Raw genomic sequence first — 18,568 nt, forward strand, 5'->3', positions numbered from 1 at the left:
GGTCAGATCCCTTCCCTGTCCCTCCTGGCTGTGCTATGGCTGATACAGGCCAGGATGCCATTGGCCTTCTTAGCCACCTGGGCACACTGCTGGCTCATTATCAATCACCCCCTTACATTGTTTCTCCACTAGAGTTTCAAAAAAGTCGTGACCAGCCCTTCATACTGATATGGCTGGACTCTGTGGCACCCCACACATGTCTGGGCTAAGAGGGGAAAAGCGGGGGTGCAGAGCCTGGCTGGGGGTTTAGTCACTGCACACCTGTGAGTCACCACGCTCCCCTGCCTGCAAGCAGGCCACGACGCTGCAGGCTGCAGTGCAAATAAAGCTTGAAAGGCTGCCAGGGATTGCTTTCATAACCTGCTTACAAAAGCAGTGCTGCTGCGGGGGTGATTCCTGCAGCTGGGGGAGGCATGGACTGGTGTGTGTGCGTGACACGAATGGGGGTCAGGACGTACAGACAGAGACGTGTATCATCTCCAGTGCCTTGGGCGCAAAGGGACAGGTGATGGACCCTGATGAGGGCAGGAAGCCATCGACATCTTTCTATACTTAAATACTCCTTATCACATCTCCTCCCCTCCAGACTGAATAAACTTGGCTCCCTTAGCTTTTGCCCCATGCCAGGTTTGTAACCTGTCCCTCAGGGGCTCTCCCAGGGCCCTCTCCAGCTGGGGATGCTGATCCCCAGGAGGAGAGTCCTGTGCCAAGCTCTCCAGCTGGGACCCCTGCCTCTGAGTAGGAGCAATTCCCACTGGATGCACTCACCATGTGCTTCCCAGCATGAGAGCTGCTTCGGAAAAGGAGTCATCATTGCATGGATTCACATTTAGTGGCAGCCTTGTCCCCTCCTTGGAGACCTGTTCTGTGAGGGCGATAACTCCCATTTGGCCACCGTGCCTTTGATTTCCACCCCCTGCCTCCTTGCTTCGCCCGTGTCTGCCCTGAAGTTCGTCTTGTTTGACTTCAGATCATCCCACTGATTCATCAGGGTTGACCTCAGTCTGAGCCTTGCCTGCTGAAGACCCGTGTCATCTGGAAGTCACAGCAGCCTGTTCATGGTGTATCACATCAGGCGATGCAGGGGGTAATTGTGAAAGCCCTTGTGCTGTGCTTTCTGGTTCAGTTTTGCTGCTGACTGCTTTCTTCTTTGTGCAGGCTCCTCTCCTGCAGCAGGAGAGCATGGCATGGCCTGGTGAGCATCCTTGTTCTCTGCTACCTCGACCTTTCTCCACTAGCAGCCCAAGCCTGTTGCCTTGACTCCAGGCAGCTTTAATTGGTCCCATATTGATAAAGAGTTCCTCTTTTCAAGCATTTCTATCAAGTCTGGGCACTCACCCTTTCTCCTAGGCAAAAGGTTAATAGATTCTATGTGGAGCCAAAGTATGTGGTCACAACCAGTCTGTCAGGGAGGCGTATGCTGGCAGGTGACCCTGGATGTATGGCTGCCTGTGCTGTATCACAGGTTAAAAGTAAAAATCCCATGTACTGCTAGAGATGGTTCTTGCAAGAAACACAGCATGTGCCAGAAAGCCCATCTGAGGCTCTCTGCCTCCTCTTGGCTTCGTGTCTTTGGAGCAGATATTCAAGTCTTTGGGGCAGGAGATAGGCTGATTGTTGTGGAAGGCGGGAGGGATTAGCTGCTGCCTTTCTGCTAGCTCTTCCTCCCTGCTTTAAGTCTCCTGTACAGCCTGATGTGCGTGGTGGTGCTTCTGTGAGTAGAGATGAACCAAACTGGTTTTGGCTTTTTGTTGCTGGTTGTGGGTTTCTTGGCTTTTTTATTTTAATTTCAAATGTTGGGGGTAAGACTGGGGAGACTCCAGGTTTTCCTGGAACCCTCCCCTCTGACACCAGCAGACAAGGCTGTAGTAACCATCAGGCTCATAAAAATGCACATGGCACCTGTGGTGCTGGCCCAGGTCAAGGGAAATCATCTGCCACGCAGATGCCATGAACAAGCAGTGACTGGTGGAGAGGGATCTGTTTTAGAAATGAGACCTCCTCGAAGCAGAACAGAAATGGTATACTTCTGTGGATGGACTGAAAGCTTAGCAAGGATGGTTAGTGTTTTCTGACAAGCTTTACAGCTTTTCTGATCTTGTGCTATTTTGGGAGTTGACTACTCTCCATGGAAAAAATGACCAGTTCCTGGAGTTTCCACCACTTTGCATCTCGGACCGAGCGCGGCTCTTGCTTTGATGGAGCAAGCCCAGCTCTTATTTTGCATGTTGGATTTAGAGCTGGGTTTGCACAGGTTTTTGTGCCTACTGTAAATGTTTGCACCGTGACTTTTGTAAGGTTGCTTCATCTGAGGGACAAAGCGAGTAAGATTCGTGATGTGTTCATGTTGAAATCTCAGTGACCTAGAGGTGAGTTTTGCAGCACCATGCCACTGAATCTGTTACCCTTCGGGAAACCGCAGTTTGGGCTGGCTGTGTTGTGGCCTTTAAATCTGTCCTTCTGCAAGCTTGGGTATATATCCAGTGTCCAAACGCTCCTTTCAGAAAGGAAATTGCATTTCTAGTGCTCCCCCCAGCCGTAAGACTGAGCTTCCCTGTGTTGTCTGCAACTTACCTGGCTGCTTACATGAGGAGACATGTGAGGAAGGGGGTTTCCAATGTTCTCCATCTATTTCTGATACATGGGCACAGTGTGCGTCTGGCTTGGGAACAGATCTAGTTAATGGGGTTTAGGAAGTCAGGCATCAGGTCTGGGACAGTGTCCTGGGTGGGACAGAGTGATAGGCAACCCATAGTGGGTTTGGATGCTGGTATCAGTGCCTGCTTACATGGTGGACACCAGGGAAAGGGACTTGTCTCATGTCGTCTGGGTGGGATCAGACCCAGGTCATCTGGGTCCCATGTTGGAGGTCTGGCTGCCCTGCTCAGTGGGCTGGTGCCGAGCAGGGTGTGCGTGGGCCAGGGTACCCCTTCCTGCTGGTGTTTGCCCAGCCCTATCAACAAACTCAAAGCAGAAAATAAATTGATGGCCGAACTCTCCAGGGAATTGGCTCCCAAAGCTCAGGCTTTGTTGTGCTTGCTTGATGTGAAACTCAAATGTCCCCTGTGGATATCCCTGTGTTACTCCTCCGTAATGCTGTTTTTAGCTCACCATCACCTTCCTCATGGTGTGAGGAAGAGCTGGTTGGTGAGCACAGCAAGGGGGTGGCCAAGGTGAGGACTGGCCATGAGAACCACGGCTCAGCAGCAGGTACACAGGAGTTTCTGCATCCTCCACTCTCCCACCGAGGGGAGAGTTATCATGATTTATGCTTGGGGTCTGCAGTTGGATAAGCAGACAGCAGGATCACAGCTGAAAGCTGGCAAGGATTTAATTTTTAAAAATTGAAAGAAAGTGCTTTTGGGATTTGAACTTGGTTCTGGAGCATGGAGTGGTTTGGAAACCAGGAGATGCTATTGCAGGGTAATGACTCACAGGATCATCTTTTAAATCTGCTTTGCTTTTAAATGTTCTCTCTCTTCTGTCTGTGCTTTAATGAGAAACTAGAAAAACTTATCGTTTACTGGAAATGACAAGCTTCAGGCATCGAGAGGAAAGCTCTCGGAGCTCTATGCCTCCATAGGCTTATTTGGGACGTACACATCTGTAACTTTCCTGTCCCCTGGTGCAAGTGCTGCAGATGTTGCACAGCTCTCTTCTGCTTGGTATCACAGAGGAACTCTTTATCACAGTGCAAGTTTAAAAAATGAATGAAAATCTGGCATGCGAGTTTGGATTTGGGTGTTCAGGGCAATCATCTGGATTGGCCATGATTATCAGCTTCTGAACCACTCCTTCCCCTGGGGTTGGGTGTGACTGGACTTTGAGATTGGTTGCTAAAATTTCAGTATATTTTAGCCAAGCTCTTCTACAGTATGAAAGTTGTCAGGGTTGGTCTCCCTGCTCTCCTAGGAGTAGCGTGGTGGTTGCACAAACCACTGTTGGTGAAGCTGAAGGAAGCACTGTCTCAGGCTTGGCGTGTGGCACACGTGTGTCTCGAGCCATGGTGGCCCTCGGGGTGTGTGCCAAGTGCCAGCAGGATGGTGGTGGCTATGTCCACTCTTCCCCATAGTCAGGAGGAGGAATAGACCCAGAGGTCCCAGTTTCCCTCTTCCTTTGCTTTGCAGCATGCACTTGTCACTAGGCTGTGGCTGATGCCCACCTAGGGGGACAGCTTGCCCTGTGCGGGTAGCCATACCTCAGATGGGGACCTGCAGTAGTTGAACACTCCTGTGTTTGCTCCTCTCCTGAGCTAGATGAAGCACCTCTGTGCTCCCAGGGTCAGAGCGTGCTTTGAGCATCAGGGAAGTTTTAGTCTTGCCCAAGGTTATATGGGTAAAACATGGTGAGGTGGAGGGTCAGGGCTTGGTCTCTTCCAAGCTTTCCTCATCAGATCCACCCTTTGAGTGCTGGTAGATAGCAATGACAACTCTGGTGCTATCAAAACCTGCCTTAAAAGCACTTGAAGGTTTTGTCACTTGTATAAAAAAATGACTGAACCTCACTACCAGACCTGCACTGAGCTTCTGTCTGCAAACCAATCTGCAGTGATTGCTCCTTGGACCTATGTCTGATGGTCTCCCAGATAAATATGGAGTAACTTTGCTGATCCCTGTCTCTTTGAGAGTAAGTACCCAAGGAACAAAGCTTGCCTCTAGATTCACAGTGCTGCTGGCTGCCGTGATGCTCTGGGCTCTGTACAGTGTGATGGGAGCTCTGCTTGCTGCAAGCAGTGAGAGTTCATGAAAGCTTGGATGGGTTTGTTTAGTGCTGAGTGGCTTGGAAAACCTCCAGCTAGCTGGAGATCTGTGCTGAAGTTCATTTCCTAGGGTTCACTTAACAAAAGCAGATGCTGGGGGTTGCAGATGTGACTCTGCCAAGGGTCAGAGCAGCAAGAAAATGGGGCTTAAAATGCTCTGTGAGGTGGAGAGGATGTGCTTAGGGTGTGTGTTGCCATGCCCTTTTCCTAGATTAGGGTCACCCAGATGGTGAGGTCTGCAATAGAAAGAACCAGTGGAAAAATCCTCTCCTGGTATGAGACCGTGCTCTGAAAGTTGGCAAAGCTTAAGATGACTAACAACTTTGAATAGACTTCACTCTGCACCACGCAAGCACAGCTTGACACACAGAGGTGTGTATGAATCTGAAGGAGCTCCTACAAGGTTATTGGGCATTTTGGCTTGGTGGAGAGAAGTAGTTAAGGCTGCAGGTAGGAGCCACCCAGGTGGGACCAGCTTCAGGGGCACTTCTTCATGCTGGTGCACCAGAGATGGCAGGTCACAGATTGTGAAGAGTAGTCAGTGTTGCAGCTGACACTTATACGTGTGGATGTATTTTTAGGCTGCTCCCATTTCAGGGTTGCAATATACTCAGGATGAACATGGGGAAGGTCTTGCATGATGCAGCCTTTCCCCTGGGCTCTCCAGACAGCTGTGATGGGAACTTCTGCTTGGTCAGTGCTGAGCAAGAGTTCATCTTGGTGCCAGGTCAAAGTGGTCCCGACTGCTACCTTTCAGCACGATGGCAGCCTCTTAGTTCCACACCAAGGCCTAGACGTGCCGTTTGCAGGCAAGCATTTGAGCACCAGCAGTACCAGTGCAGAGATGGATCCCACAAGGATGTGCTGGGTGGCATGGTCCTGCCGCCATGGGAGCTGGAGTCCTGGTGGGTCTCCATTCTCCTGCCTATGGAGGAGGGCAGGATGAGTCCTCCAAGGTCCATGCTTCCCACCAGCAGTCTCAGACATTCCTTGTCCCTGCACTGATGCAGTTATAAAAGTTAGATCCAAGATCCCCATCTGTGCTGGGGACTGCTCATGGTCCTGGGAAGCCTGCTCTGGCTGGCCCTGCTTGAGCAGGGGGTTGGTCTAGGAGATCTCACTGGGTCCCTTCCCACCTCTGCCATTCTCTGTGCAACTCTGAAATGCTCTACTGCAGGGCAGCTGACCGCAGGTTTCACCAGGTGCCCTCAATGCAGTCAACATTAAATTAGCTTTTTTATTCATCTCCTTGTTTGCTGTTACCATGGGCCAGAGTTGCAGAGGTCTGGACCTGAAGTTAACTGATGCAGTGACAGGAGTCAAGCTGAAATCCCTCCCTGGGCAAGATTCTGCAGGACTGTGCAGGAGCGCTTGCAGCAGCAGCAGGTTGGAGGGGTTGGCATGGGCATCAGGGCTGCCAGTGCTCCCCTGGGCATTTCTGTGCTCCTCAGAAAAACACTGGGTGACTTTTTCTAATAGGTTTATAATCTGTGGTTTTGGCATTTGCCTGTTTTACTTGGATGGCATGAGCACAATGCTTGGCACAATGCCTTTGTTAAACAGCTGAGGCAAAGGTTGGTGCTAATTTGACAGGGTTTGGGATTGGGTCCAAGAGGAAAATGGTGCACATGGCTTGGTGTTGCTGCAAGAGCTGGGAGCTCCTGGTTTCTTGATGCCAGGTATCTCTGGAGTCTGTTCAAAGAGAAACGCTTGCCATGGATGAAGTCTCTCATTTCCCACCGGTATAACTCAGTCCATGAGAGCAGAACTGACTCCAGGATTTTTTTACCAATAACTCTTTTTATTTTTTTTTTTTCAGTGACAAAACCGTGCCAGAGGCAAGGGACATGTTAGCCTTTATGGCTGCATTGCTTTGTTTTTCTTGGTGAATGTGATGAGCAAAAAGTGGAGAGATTAGCTTGCTTTCTCACGCTTGAGGTCTCTCTTCCACACTGCGGGGCTTAGAAACCTCCTTGCAGAGGCAAGAAAGCCAACCCAAAGGGATGCTCTTGGGGACATACAGGACACATTCTGATTAATTAATGCTGAAAATGTTACTGCTCCTGGCTGACATCTCCCCCGGCTTCCTTCTGAATGAAAGCCTTACAGTCTTTGGGGGATCACACCAGCAGCAGGAAGCCTCTGCTCTGACTGGTGTTAGGGGTTCAGGACAGAGCTGGATTTCCCCCTCCTGTCTTTAACATTACACACCGATAGCCTCTATCCCAGCACTTTGAAAATATAAATGATCACCAAATAGCTTCAGCAAATGCCTAGAATTTGTCTAGTAACTGCAGATCACTTTTGTCATGGTCTTTTTAACTTTGCATTCATTCCCATTTAATTCTCAAAGAGTCAGAACAGGAGACTGGAAAAGCTGGGCACCAGCAGAAAATGTGCATTGTCCTTGTGTCTATAGTTATTGCTTTTACTGTGGGTATATTATAACTTGTATACATGTTGGACCTGTTTTAATGCCGTTAACTTTGTGGTCTCAGCTGCTTTGTGCAGAAGTGAGTCTCAACACGTAGTGGTCCATTACAACAAGTCTCTTAAATGGGGGGTAAATTAGCCAACTTTTAACATGGCTTGGCAGCTGTTTTCTCCTGCCTTGCAGCATACCAGGATCTCCTCTTCTTGCCATCAATTGTTTTCACTGCCTCTTAGCCAGCAGCCCCTTGGAGACGTGCCTTCAGCGGGCTGAGGGCCCCTTGGTGGGATGCTGAGGGGTGGCATCTCCCCATCACCTAGCCTGCTCTGCTGGCGTGAAGATCCCTGGCTGTCAGTCCTCCCCGCTCCCGGTAGTGCTGGCTCCAGCTTGACCTTGCTGCAGGCTCTGCTCCGGACTCACAGCATGTCCTGGAGATGCTTGCTGTGTCACCCTTGCCCCGTTGCATCGGGGGGCCAGTGGGAGGGGAAGAGACCCCAAGTCACCACGCCATGTCATCGGGAGACAGAGCCAGTGTTGCCTGTCATGGGGTGATCATACTGCAAGTTGTTTCTGGTGAGCATGGATTTATGTGCTGGTGAAATCCCCCAGAGACTAATAATCTGTCTCAAGCAAATGGGGGATGTTTCAGGAGTGATCCTTCCCTCCCATGAGGTTACCCATGTTGCAGATGGGGTGGGGTTTTTTTTCTGCACTTTGATTAAAACGATTTTTTTTTTTTCCTTTCCAAGTCAAAAAGTAACTGGGAATAGCGTCTGTAACCCTGGTGGTTACATGGACCTGGAGTCCTCTGGATGTATTCAGGCATCCTTTGGGGTTGCTCCCAACCAGCCCCTGTGGTTCTTGGCAATCTGAGCGAGGATGAGTTCAGAGACCTCTTTGGAGGGGGAAAGCCACAGGGACGCTTTCCTCCCAACTTACTGGTTGAGGAGGACACCCAGTCATGACATGTTTGAATGTGAAGAGTCATCACCTGAAAATGGGTGCAAGAGGTCTGCAGATCATCTAGACTGCTGAGGAACGACTGCAGCTTCTGAGGGCACCCTCAGCCCTGCCCGTCTGCTGGATGCTCACTCCATCACTGGCAAAGCCACCCAGCAGGGTGGCTGTCTCTTGAAGCAGAGAAGCCCTCTGCAAGAACAAGACTGGGCTGTAGGTGTTGAAGTGATGATGAAAGTAAGGAAGGGGAGCTCATGTCACACATTCCTGGATTATTTTGGTGGGAGAGTGCCAGTGCCTCACGCACTGGCCTCAGCATCTCCTTGGCCTCTGGCCACGTGGATGGTGAGGTTGGGCTGGATGTGAACATCAGCTGCTCTACACCACCAATACTTAGAAGCACCAGTTACAATCCATGCTCTGCAGTTAGGACCTTGCAACCCCAGTGCAGTGATGCTTGGTGGCAAAGCAGTTGGCAAACTCCATCTCTTCGGTTTTCTACCCTCTCTCTGTGCTCCAGGCCTTCTCCCCAAGCCAGGTCATCATAGTGACTCCCATGGGAGATAGATTCTGCAGGACTTTCTAGCTCAGCTGTGCAGAAATGGACATTCTGTGTTTCAGAGTAGGGGAAGTGAACATCTCTGATGGGAGATTAAAAGCTCCTTGCTAAGATCAGTGGGAGAGTTGGAAGAAATTATTTTGCTGGAAAGCACAAAATGAGCAAATAGGTGTTTGCTCTCCCCAGCTTGTTGCAGCTCTCCCTGCAGATGCTGCTGGTGGACACTGTCAAAGAGCTGGAGACAATGTGCTCTTGGGACATGCATCCTCTCAAAACACTCTCTGCCCTTTTGGAGCTTTGTTTTGGAAGAACTTGGTTTATTTTTTTGATTTCCCCGCCAGCTTGCCTCATTTCAATGCTTTAGAGGGGATTCAGCCCTTCAAAAGAATTAAAATTTAAAAAAAGAATCAATGTTTCATTTTGAAACTATTTCGCTCCATCATGTGCAAATTGAAGCCATACCCGTAGTCCAGATGGGCTTTGGATGTTTTTCATTGGGGATCACTTGGCAGTCATGTGAGGAGGCTTTTTGCTTGGTGACTGCCTCAAACCTGCCTTTGGAAACTCCTGGGGACGTGCCTTTTCTTGACTGATGAGCAAACAGCACAGTGACTGCTTGCCTGGTGTGGAACCTCACCTTCCCCAACCTTTCCTGGAGGTCTTGTATCCCCTGGCCTGGCTGATCTACCTCTTGCTGGTTTGGCAAGTGTCTAAGCAGAAGGTCGTCCCCTGCAGAAAGGAATGTGAGCTTATGTGGGGGACAATGCCAATTTGTGGTGTGGGCTGAACTGACCCAGCGGGGAGCTGTAGGGAGGGGAAGGCATGTCCTGTGGGAGTTCCCCACAACCTGGGCTTTCCTCCAGCAAGCGATGGTGCAGGATGGAAAGGGCAGAAGACACCATCTTCAAGGAGCACTCAAGGTTTGGGGGAGGCTGAAGAAGCCCAGTTCTATCAGCGATAGAGATCGAGGTGAGTTCTGCTCAATGGGCTCAGAGCATCCTCGCAACTTTTATTTAAACCTGTGTGACTGCAACAGTGTGGCTCCTCTGTGTCACCTTAAGCAAGACCTTCAGCTAATTATCTTTAACCATGTGCCTGGTTGCTGAACTTCTGTGTGGGTGGGTGCTTGTTGTCACTCAAGCTCCACATGTAAATAGATCTGAGTGATGTTTTGACCTCAAACTGTTTTTTAATACAAAAATGCAGCTCTGTCAGGGAAATTGCTTTTACATATTGATAGTTGGATGAAAAGCAAAATGTCTCATATCAGCAGTTTCAGATGAAACTTTTTTAGGTTTGGAATTATTTTGGCTTTGAACTTGGTGCTACTGGGGGGAGAAAAACCAAACGTTTAAAACCTTTCAGTGGTGAGGTAAGAGCTTCTACCATGGAGAAAATTAAATGTGTGGTCAGACTTGGGATGGTTTGGGGTTTTTCCTTACTTTCTACCGCTCCCTCAAATTCAGAGGACCTTTTCCCTTTGGATCCAGCCAAGGTCATGCAGCACCATCAGAAACCCAGGGCTCCGATGGGGCAGGCAGCGATGGTCTGCCAGGATGTGGCTGTGCACGGGGCACACGAGTTCTGTCCAACCTTGGGGTGCTTCAGGAGCTCACAGAGGTGGGGTGGTTCTTCCACGGGAGCTGCTTTGAGGTTTTCCTGCAGGTTTTTGGTCGAGTTGGCGCAAAAACATGCCTTGAAAATTGTTCTTTTGTTGGAAGCTGAGTTTGGACTGAGGTTTTTCAAGGATAATTCCCCAGCAGATGATGTACCTCACTGGGGATGTCCCCAGGAACCGCTGTCCTCATTCCTGTTCCCTGAACAACTTCTTTTCTGTGTGTCCCATGATGCTCGAGGTCCTGCAACTGGGGCAGGAGGTTTCATGTTGGCTACACCCATGGGTGTTGTGTTGAAGGCATCTAGCAAGGAAACATGAGACAGCATGTAAATCAGCCTGAGAAGGTCATAGCAGTGAGTTCTGGGAGCGGAGAGCTGCTTAGGTGTCTCACTAGGAGTGCCGTGGCCACCAACCCTCTGATCTACTTCCAAGCAGCCAAAGGTGGAAGGGATTAAAAATACTGGTGCTTTGATGGCATCTCAAATGTCTTGGGAGGGTTTGCCCCTGCCTTTCATCAGCCCTGAAGGGCAGGAAAGCCGACATTGTGGCACTGTGGCAGCTTGAAGCCAATACCAGCTCTACTGGGCTCTAATCTGAAGAATTCTTGCTGTGTTGGGTGGTGTTTTCTAGCCTGGGCAGCCTAAAAATGCTCATGTCCGCTCTATCCTTTGCATCTCTGCCTCAGACCTCGGCAGAAGTAAGGTTTCACAGAAATAGGACCAAACAGGGAAAATAGTGTCTTGGAGGAAGCATTGGGCAAGTTGGGGATGGCTCTGTAAAGGGTGTCTGCTCCAGCTACCATTGGTCTCATCTTCCCCTGAGGTGGGTCCCTGGGCATGGGGTAGCATGGTGCAGCTGTGCACGAGCAGCGCTGGGGTGGGGAGGTTCCTGGCTTGCCCCTTGTGTGCTGATTTCTTGCCCTCTTCTTCGCAGCCACAGCTATGGACGTTGGTGACTGCGTGCTGGATCGGCCCAGAGCCCCAGGAGGGAACAGACAGATGGACCTGCAGGTCAACAGAGAGCTGTTTCCTGAGGGGGAACTGCTGCTCCAGGTATCATGCCCATAGCTCGGTCGTTTGGGGTTTTCCCTTGGCTTCTGTAATCCGCTGGGCATGACGACTGACCCGTGTTTGCTGAACCATACAGCAGCTATGGAGCATGAGGTCCCACCAACGGAGCAAGAGGAGACCCTGCCTTGCCAGGGGCTGCTTCGCTGTGATTTCGACAGGCACTGAGCACCCTGGGACAGGGACCAGTGACGCTGACTGGGTGGGATGGGTCCCGGTCCCCACCATTCCCTCCCACCCCACACTGCAGTTTGCTACCACTTTGGTTACGCTGCAGCAGCTCTGTGCTGTAAACTGCATCCATGAACAGAGCAGGGCTTGGGGTGGTGGGTTGTGTTCTTCTCGCAAAGGTGTTGGGTGCTGCCTGTGGCTTGCAGGCACTGGCTGTCACTGAGCCCAAAGCTGGCATTTTCCCTTGGGACCCACTACAGCTCATGGACCCAACGTGCACAGGTTTGTAAATCCCAACCAAGAGGGTGCAAGGGTATCATACAGCAGTGCAGGGAATGATTCCTGACTGGTCTCTCAGGTGGCAGGCTCCTTGTGTGCTAATAAATGCCAAGAGGAGAACAATGATCACTGCAGGAGACAGCATCTGTTTGCCCTCCCTGGGGCATTGCATGAGGTCCCTAGCATGAGTTCACAGCCTGCCCGGGATGGAAAAAGCTCAAGTTCAGTTTGAAGATTGAGGGGGAGAAAAGAAAGGAAGGTGGATCTTGGAGACAGCGGTGGAAAAATCCAATGCGTGGTGGAAGCTTTGCTTTGTAGAAAGGCCAGAATGTGTCTAATGAGATAGCTGTCACTGAATTTCAGAGAAAAAGGAGCTGGTGAATCAGCTGGCCACGATGCTGTTTGCTTGGGCTGCAATTTATAAATGTAAGCTGGAAGGAAATGGGATAGAAAGGGTCCATGGAAAGGCTCGTTGTTGAATAAACGTCTAGGCATCTCAACTTAAAACATGCTGCTCCTTGGGGCTGCAGGGCAAGTCCATGCAAGACCTTTAATCATTCCATAGCTGTGTTCCTGATATCGCATATGTCTGTGCTTTCTGGGCCTTGAGTTCTCTTCTCCCTTTTTCCACCTCTCCAAACAAAAGCAGATGAATACTTGGCTCTCCTTAAAGTCTGACTCTGGTGCCTTCAACCCTGCTCCTGCATGGCCTTAACTGAATGCCCACAGAGCCCCAGCAGGAGCCCCCACAGGGGATTTTGCTGAGGTGGTGACTCCTGGGAGACCAATGTGACTTTTGGCAGTGAAACTTGGGCCACATGGTCCCCCTTGTGGGCTTCACTCCCAGGAGTGCTCTCAGCTGCCTGCAAGTGTGGTAGTCACGGAGGAACAGTTGGAATAATGTGATAGCCAGGAGGGAGCCTGTGGTTGCCCCAGTCCCATGATGGAGCTGCTCCTGAGTGCTCTCTGGGGGTTTGAGCTGGACCATATGATGGCAATTTGTTGAGCCACCAGAGCATTGTCAGCCTTGGGTGATTGAAGGCATCTGGAGAGCTTGTGAGGTGTTAATGTGACAGAAATCCCCCGGCTGAGCTGCCTGATGTTTCTTTTTTTCTTTTCTTTTCTCCCCAAAGAGCATTTTAATCAGATACTGTCATTTGCAGAAAGTTCTGACTCAAGGCCCCTTGAGGGGCTGCAGCACACAAAGGAAAGGGGTTGGATCTGTACAATATCTGGCAGCATGCTCAATCCATCAGCCTTTCAAATAAACCAAGTTACTAAAAAAAGCCAGCCCATGGGAGCCTTAGAGTGTCGCTCTAAATGGGCAAATGCATGAGCTGTGTCGGCCGGTTACTCCTGCCTCCTCTTTGCATGGGGGGAGAGGGTGAGCAGGGCCAAAGGAGCAGCATGGGTGGCCAGACCCTTCCCTCCAGCCTGGTCTCAAGCAAACAGCATGTCCCCATGGTCCCACCAAGGGCCAGCTCAGCATGGCTACGTTGGGCAGTGAGGGCAGAGTCCGTATTTGCGACAGGTCCTGGCCTGATGCTGATGAGATCTGCTGAAACTTCTGCCCACATCCTGATTAAACACAGACTTCCACTTAGGGTTTTCTTTTCCTAATTTATCTCTTTCTGTTCACTAATAAATTAAATATATTACAGACAAAAGCAGGGGGCAAGAATTACTATCTACTGCAGTACTTTCCTTTTGAAGAAAATCAACCTGAAATGGTCACCAGATATCTCTGAATCTTCATCTTGCCTCTTTTTGTGGGTATTCACTAGATGCATCATCTCCCCTCCCTCCCTCCACCGCAGCCGTGATCTCCATAGTTTTGGAATAGTTTCTCTAATTTGGTGTGGGTTTGGTCTTTTTCAAGCAAAGAACTACCAGTTGGGTATGGATTTAGTTGCAGAACATACATATATAATTGCAGAGTGCAAGGCGAGGACTGGTCAGATGGTATGAGCACAAAGAATATCTTTAATAGAGATTTTGGGGTTTTGTGTTTAAAGCCTTATCTTCTGTTATCTAGGACATTGACAAGAGGAGAGTAATTTTCCCAGTGTGTTATCTCACAGCGGCAGTTCAACGCCAGGATGTATTTAAGGGGCAATGGGGCTTGTTCTTGACAAACATCTCAAGGTCCCATTGCTCTTCAGATGTTTGTCAGGAACAAGAACAAAATCAAATGAGAAGAGGTTGTGGCCCTATGTAATGGGAAACAAATGAGAATACGAAGCTGTTGCCTCCTCAAAGATGTTTGCGTGCTTATAAGGACCAGGGTGTGCCATGTCAGGCATCACAGATGTGAAGTCAGGGCCTTCAGAAATCTAGGATCTGAGTTTCCAGATTTTTCTACCTCTTTTGCTTTCAAGGTGGGTGTCATTTTTAGCTGTATTACTGTCTTTGAATGATAGCGGTGACTAGATTTGCTCTTACTTCATGTACTTTGTGATGAGTTGTTCATGTACCTTTGGAGCTGAGAGCAGGAGTCCAGGGGACAGCAGTGTCCTCAGGTGCTAAGGATTAAAAGGCAGGTTTTTGGGGGGTGATTGGAGTAAGCGTAGGGAGAAGACATACAGAAATGCAGAAATAAGCTTGTATAACATCCTAAATGTAAAGTTCAGGGTGAGGAGCAAGGCCCAAAGTGTCTTTGGAGGTCATCCTTAAAATGAATGAGTAGATAAATAGGTCCAGGTCAGTGGCTGACTGCAGTTTGGTTACTATCTCTGAAGGCTTCAGTACGCTTGAATTGATGCTAGGCTCGTCCTGGAGTCCCCAGGCTCCTGCATGGCTCAGGGCAGTCCTCCTTCCCTCTACACTGCCTGTTGCTGCCTGTTACTGAAGTTGTAGGCAGGTTTGTTAGAGAAAATCAGAGCCCCAGAAGAGTATAGCTATACCCAGCTGGTACAGGTAGAGAGGAGGTAACTAACTCTAAGTCCTCCATGAAACTTCTTAGCTGGTCCCTCCTGATGCAGGAGCTGCCCTGCAGTGAGATGTCTTCAATGATGAATCTAGAAAAAGTGGTCAGTCCACCTTGGATCATTGCTCATGCTAACACTGAAGGAAAAAAACCCCACAAACAACAAAGCAACTGATCAGGTTTAAGTCTTGCATGGTCACAAGGTGCTTTCTTTTCTGTGGGGTTCTTCATGAAGAAGGTCCCTCCTGTCCCCAAATGCTGAAGAAACACCTGGAGAAGTTCACCTTTCAGCAGCTGGATTGAAGCTAGGGAGAGTAACTCTGGGCCCAATTTCTGCTTTCAGGCACTCAATGGATTTGTCATTGCGGTGACCGGAGATGGCTACATCTTCTACATCTCCCCTACTGTGCAGGACTATCTGGGCTTTCATCAGGTGGGTACTGTTTTTTCCTGGCTGTAACAGACTGATGTAGTGCAGGTCTGGGAAGAGGTGCTGATAGCCATGCTAGGGCTTTCTTCTCCCTTCCCAGCTCCCTTGGGTCATTTTTGATGTACGTTTTCAAATGAGTTATGTTCTCTGGGCGTTGTGAAAGCCAACAAGCATGCTTGTGACTTTAGTAGGAACAGATGCAAGCTGAGCAATGGCAGGCTCTGTATCCTCTTTGTGTGTAAGAGGGGTGTGAGATTTTTCTTGTATCATGCTGCTGGGCACATGTGCTCTCACTTACAGAGGGCTGAGGGTATCTCGCTGGTGGGCAGTGTCAGTGCCCTGGAGTACCGTGGGTTACACAGGATGTGAAGGAAAAGCAGGTCTCTCCCCACATCAACCCTGTTACCTCCGATTCCCTTGATGTCCAGCTCCTTTGGCCAAAGGACTGAGTCAACAGAAGGCCTGGGAGGCTGCCAAACCCATTTCATTGCATGGGTTCCTGGTGCACCTGCAGAGACTGATGTGTTTTCTTCTTTGTCCTCTCTTTGCACCCTTTCCCAGCTCACTGAGATCCTCGTGGGCTGATGGCCCAAGTCAAAACAGCTGTCTGGCAGTGAGTGGTCTTCTCAAAGTACCTGTATGTCTGGTTAAGCAGGAGGTTCTGCTCTGGCATGTTTCTGAGGGCAGGGACATGGCAGTCAGTAGCCTGAGCTGCCCGTGGGCTTGGCAGGACCATGCTGACCACCACAGCATTCAGGACTGGGATGGGCAAGGCTAGTCCAAGGCATAGCCCTAGAAGAAGGGAGGCAGGAGGTGTGAGGGCTTGCTGGTGTTTCTGCTGAGTGGCCAGCCATTCAGCCCAGCATCAGCACGTCTGTCTTTCCTGGTGGCCCACTGCAGGAAGATGGCTTGCACTGGGATATAGATTCCCACGGGTCTGGAGTAAAAAAAAAAAAACAACCTACAAAAACCTTTTTTAAATCAGCAAATCCACCTGCATAAGTATGAAAAAAAAAAAAAAGTTGGTTTGGTGAAAATGTTTTGATCAACCTTGAAATTATTTTTTACATTGATCCTGTGGAAGAAACAAAACTGCTTATTTGCAGAAAGCTAGGGATGGCAACGCAAGAGATCTTGCATGCTGTTGTAGACCAGCAATTTGTACCCCACAAGTTCCCCTCTGACAACCCACAGCCTTTCTGGTGCTGTGTCTGAACTTGGTCCTGAGAAGATACTAGAAGTTAAGACCTACTAGGCAAATGACACGGCTGCAGCATTCACCCTGCAGATCAGGAGTAAAGCTTCCCAAAGCACAGGGGCTCCTGTGGCAGGGGAGGGAGCTGGAGTTTCAGCATTTTCCATGGGCTGGGGTTAAGGATCAGGAGCCAGAGCCAGGGTGAAATATCCTTGGAAGAGCTGGGTGACACCAGGGGAACCTCAGCCTTGCTGGGGTGTGGAACAGGCTGGAAAGCTCTGCTTAGCTATGGCCAGAGGACACTGGGGAAATGGGAAGCGTGGCAGTCCTGAGCAGCCAGGGTTACTCAGACATCCCCACTTCTATTGCTTCTAGAAACCCCTGAGCCGTTCCCATGATTTTCCCAGGCAGACTCCCTGTCTGCTCCCTTTTCGTCCTTCCTGAGCCTAAAACAGCAGATGATTCCTGGTCCTTGCTCTCCATGTGGCACACAAAGCTGGCTACATTTGCCTGTTTCTTCACACTCAATTGCTGCACTTCTGGTACCTGCGAAGGAAAGCCTCCTGCTGTGTCCTCCTCCAGACACCTCTGCCAGGCTGGGCAGGAGTTGACACCCCTCTCCCCTGTCCTTCCAGTCAGATCTCATCTACCAGAGCGTGTACGAGCTGATCCATGCGGATGACAGAGCCGCTTTCCGCTGCCAGCTGCACCAGGCCCCGGCATCCGGCAGCCCCCAGCACGCTGCCAGTGGTGAGTGCTGGGGAGACTCCTGGGGACCAGCCAGGCTCCTCTGCATGGCCATCCCGTGCTGGAAAACCCTCCTGGTGGCATTTATAGCCACCAAGCACAGCCCTGTGCTGAGGAGCATCCCATAAACCTCCCTCTGGGACTCGCAATCATCCCGGGGCCACATGTTGCCAAAAGCCACCAACAGCAATGACGTGCTGTCTTTCGCTGTACTGGAGGGATGGGGACACTTACCCCAAACCTTTTCAGTGTTTGAAACCCTATTTATTTCAGTGGGGGTGGCTTGTTGTCTTGCTCCTAAAAGGCCAGGGGACCAGAAACTATTGTGAACTGGTGATTTCCCATGGCAAGGTCTCACCCATCTTGTGAAGATCATGGGTTTGCTTGAGCAGCAAAATCTCCACCAGGAGCAGGTCTGCAAGGCTGTGAGTTCAAGGTGTGCAGCTTAAAAAGCTTATCATAGAATGGTTTGGGTTGGAAGAGACCTTAAAGATCACCTGGTTCCACCCCCCCTGCCATGGGCAGGGACACCTTCCACTAGCCCAGGTTGCCCAAAGCCCCGTCCAACCTGGCCTTGAACCCTTCCAGGGAGGGGGCAGCCACAGCTTCTCTGGGCAACCTGTTCTGGTGCCTTACCACCCTTTGGCTTCGTTTTCCCTTTGGTTTCCCAGCCTTTCCGACTGACCAGCTGCTGCTGGATGGATGCAGCACCGTGTCCAGCCCACAGCACCTCCTCCCTGAGAAGCCCTCCTTCGTGGAGAGGAGCTTCACCTGCCGCTTCCGCTGCTTGTTGGATAACTCCTCAGGATTTCTGGTAACGCAGCCCCACACCAGGACACCCCCCTGCCCCCAGTGCGTTCCCTAGGGGCCGATCATGTCCCGTAGGGCTGGGAGCACAGCCAGTTCCCATCACCCTGTTTGCTTCACACCCACTAATCCCCTCCAAGGCCTTGAATTTCCGCGGGCGCTTGAAATTCCTTCTTGGGCAGCAGAAGAAGGCATCGGACAGGTCCCCGCTAGCTCTCTTCGCCATCGCAACTCTCCTCCAGCCACTCTCCATCCTGGAGCTTCGGACCAAGACGCTAATCTTCCAGACAAAGCACAAGCTGGATTTCACTCCCATGGCCTGTGATTCCCGGTAGGGCATCTCTCATCTTCCCCATGGCAAAATCCCTGGTGCTGGACAGAAAACCAGAGCTATGGGATCAGGGCGCTTCTGACCCAACTCCCATTGGCAAGGTGTCTGATGGTTTTGTCTGTCTGCTGCAGCCCCCCAGTAACACAGGGAGCAGATTAACTGGGCGCTAGCACTTCTTGGCTGCTGTGTTTTAGCCCAGCAAGCCCAGCACAGGGTGGTTTTGTGGAAGAGGGGATGCAGCTCAGCCCAGCATGGAGAGTTGCACCACCCAAAGTGGGAGGCTTTGGCTCG

General features: G+C 50.4%; 1 protein-coding gene across 1 annotated transcript in view; it reads left to right on the plus strand.

The window, feature by feature from the left end:
- The window catches only part of LOC141925491 (uncharacterized), a 30,947-nt gene that overhangs the window by 7,499 nt on the left and 4,880 nt on the right, over window positions 1–18,568 (plus strand). The window contains exons 3-7 of the mRNA XM_074829855.1: window positions 11,258–11,376; window positions 15,111–15,200; window positions 17,028–17,142; window positions 17,811–17,953; window positions 18,087–18,277. Of these exons, the coding sequence (XP_074685956.1) occupies window positions 11,258–11,376; window positions 15,111–15,200; window positions 17,028–17,142; window positions 17,811–17,953; window positions 18,087–18,277 (658 nt within the window). The remainder of the gene's footprint in view (window positions 1–11,257; window positions 11,377–15,110; window positions 15,201–17,027; window positions 17,143–17,810; window positions 17,954–18,086; window positions 18,278–18,568) is intronic.

This window comes from Strix aluco, chromosome 6 (assembly GCF_031877795.1).
Source record: "Strix aluco isolate bStrAlu1 chromosome 6, bStrAlu1.hap1, whole genome shotgun sequence".
Lineage (NCBI taxonomy): Eukaryota > Metazoa > Chordata > Aves > Strigiformes > Strigidae > Strix > Strix aluco.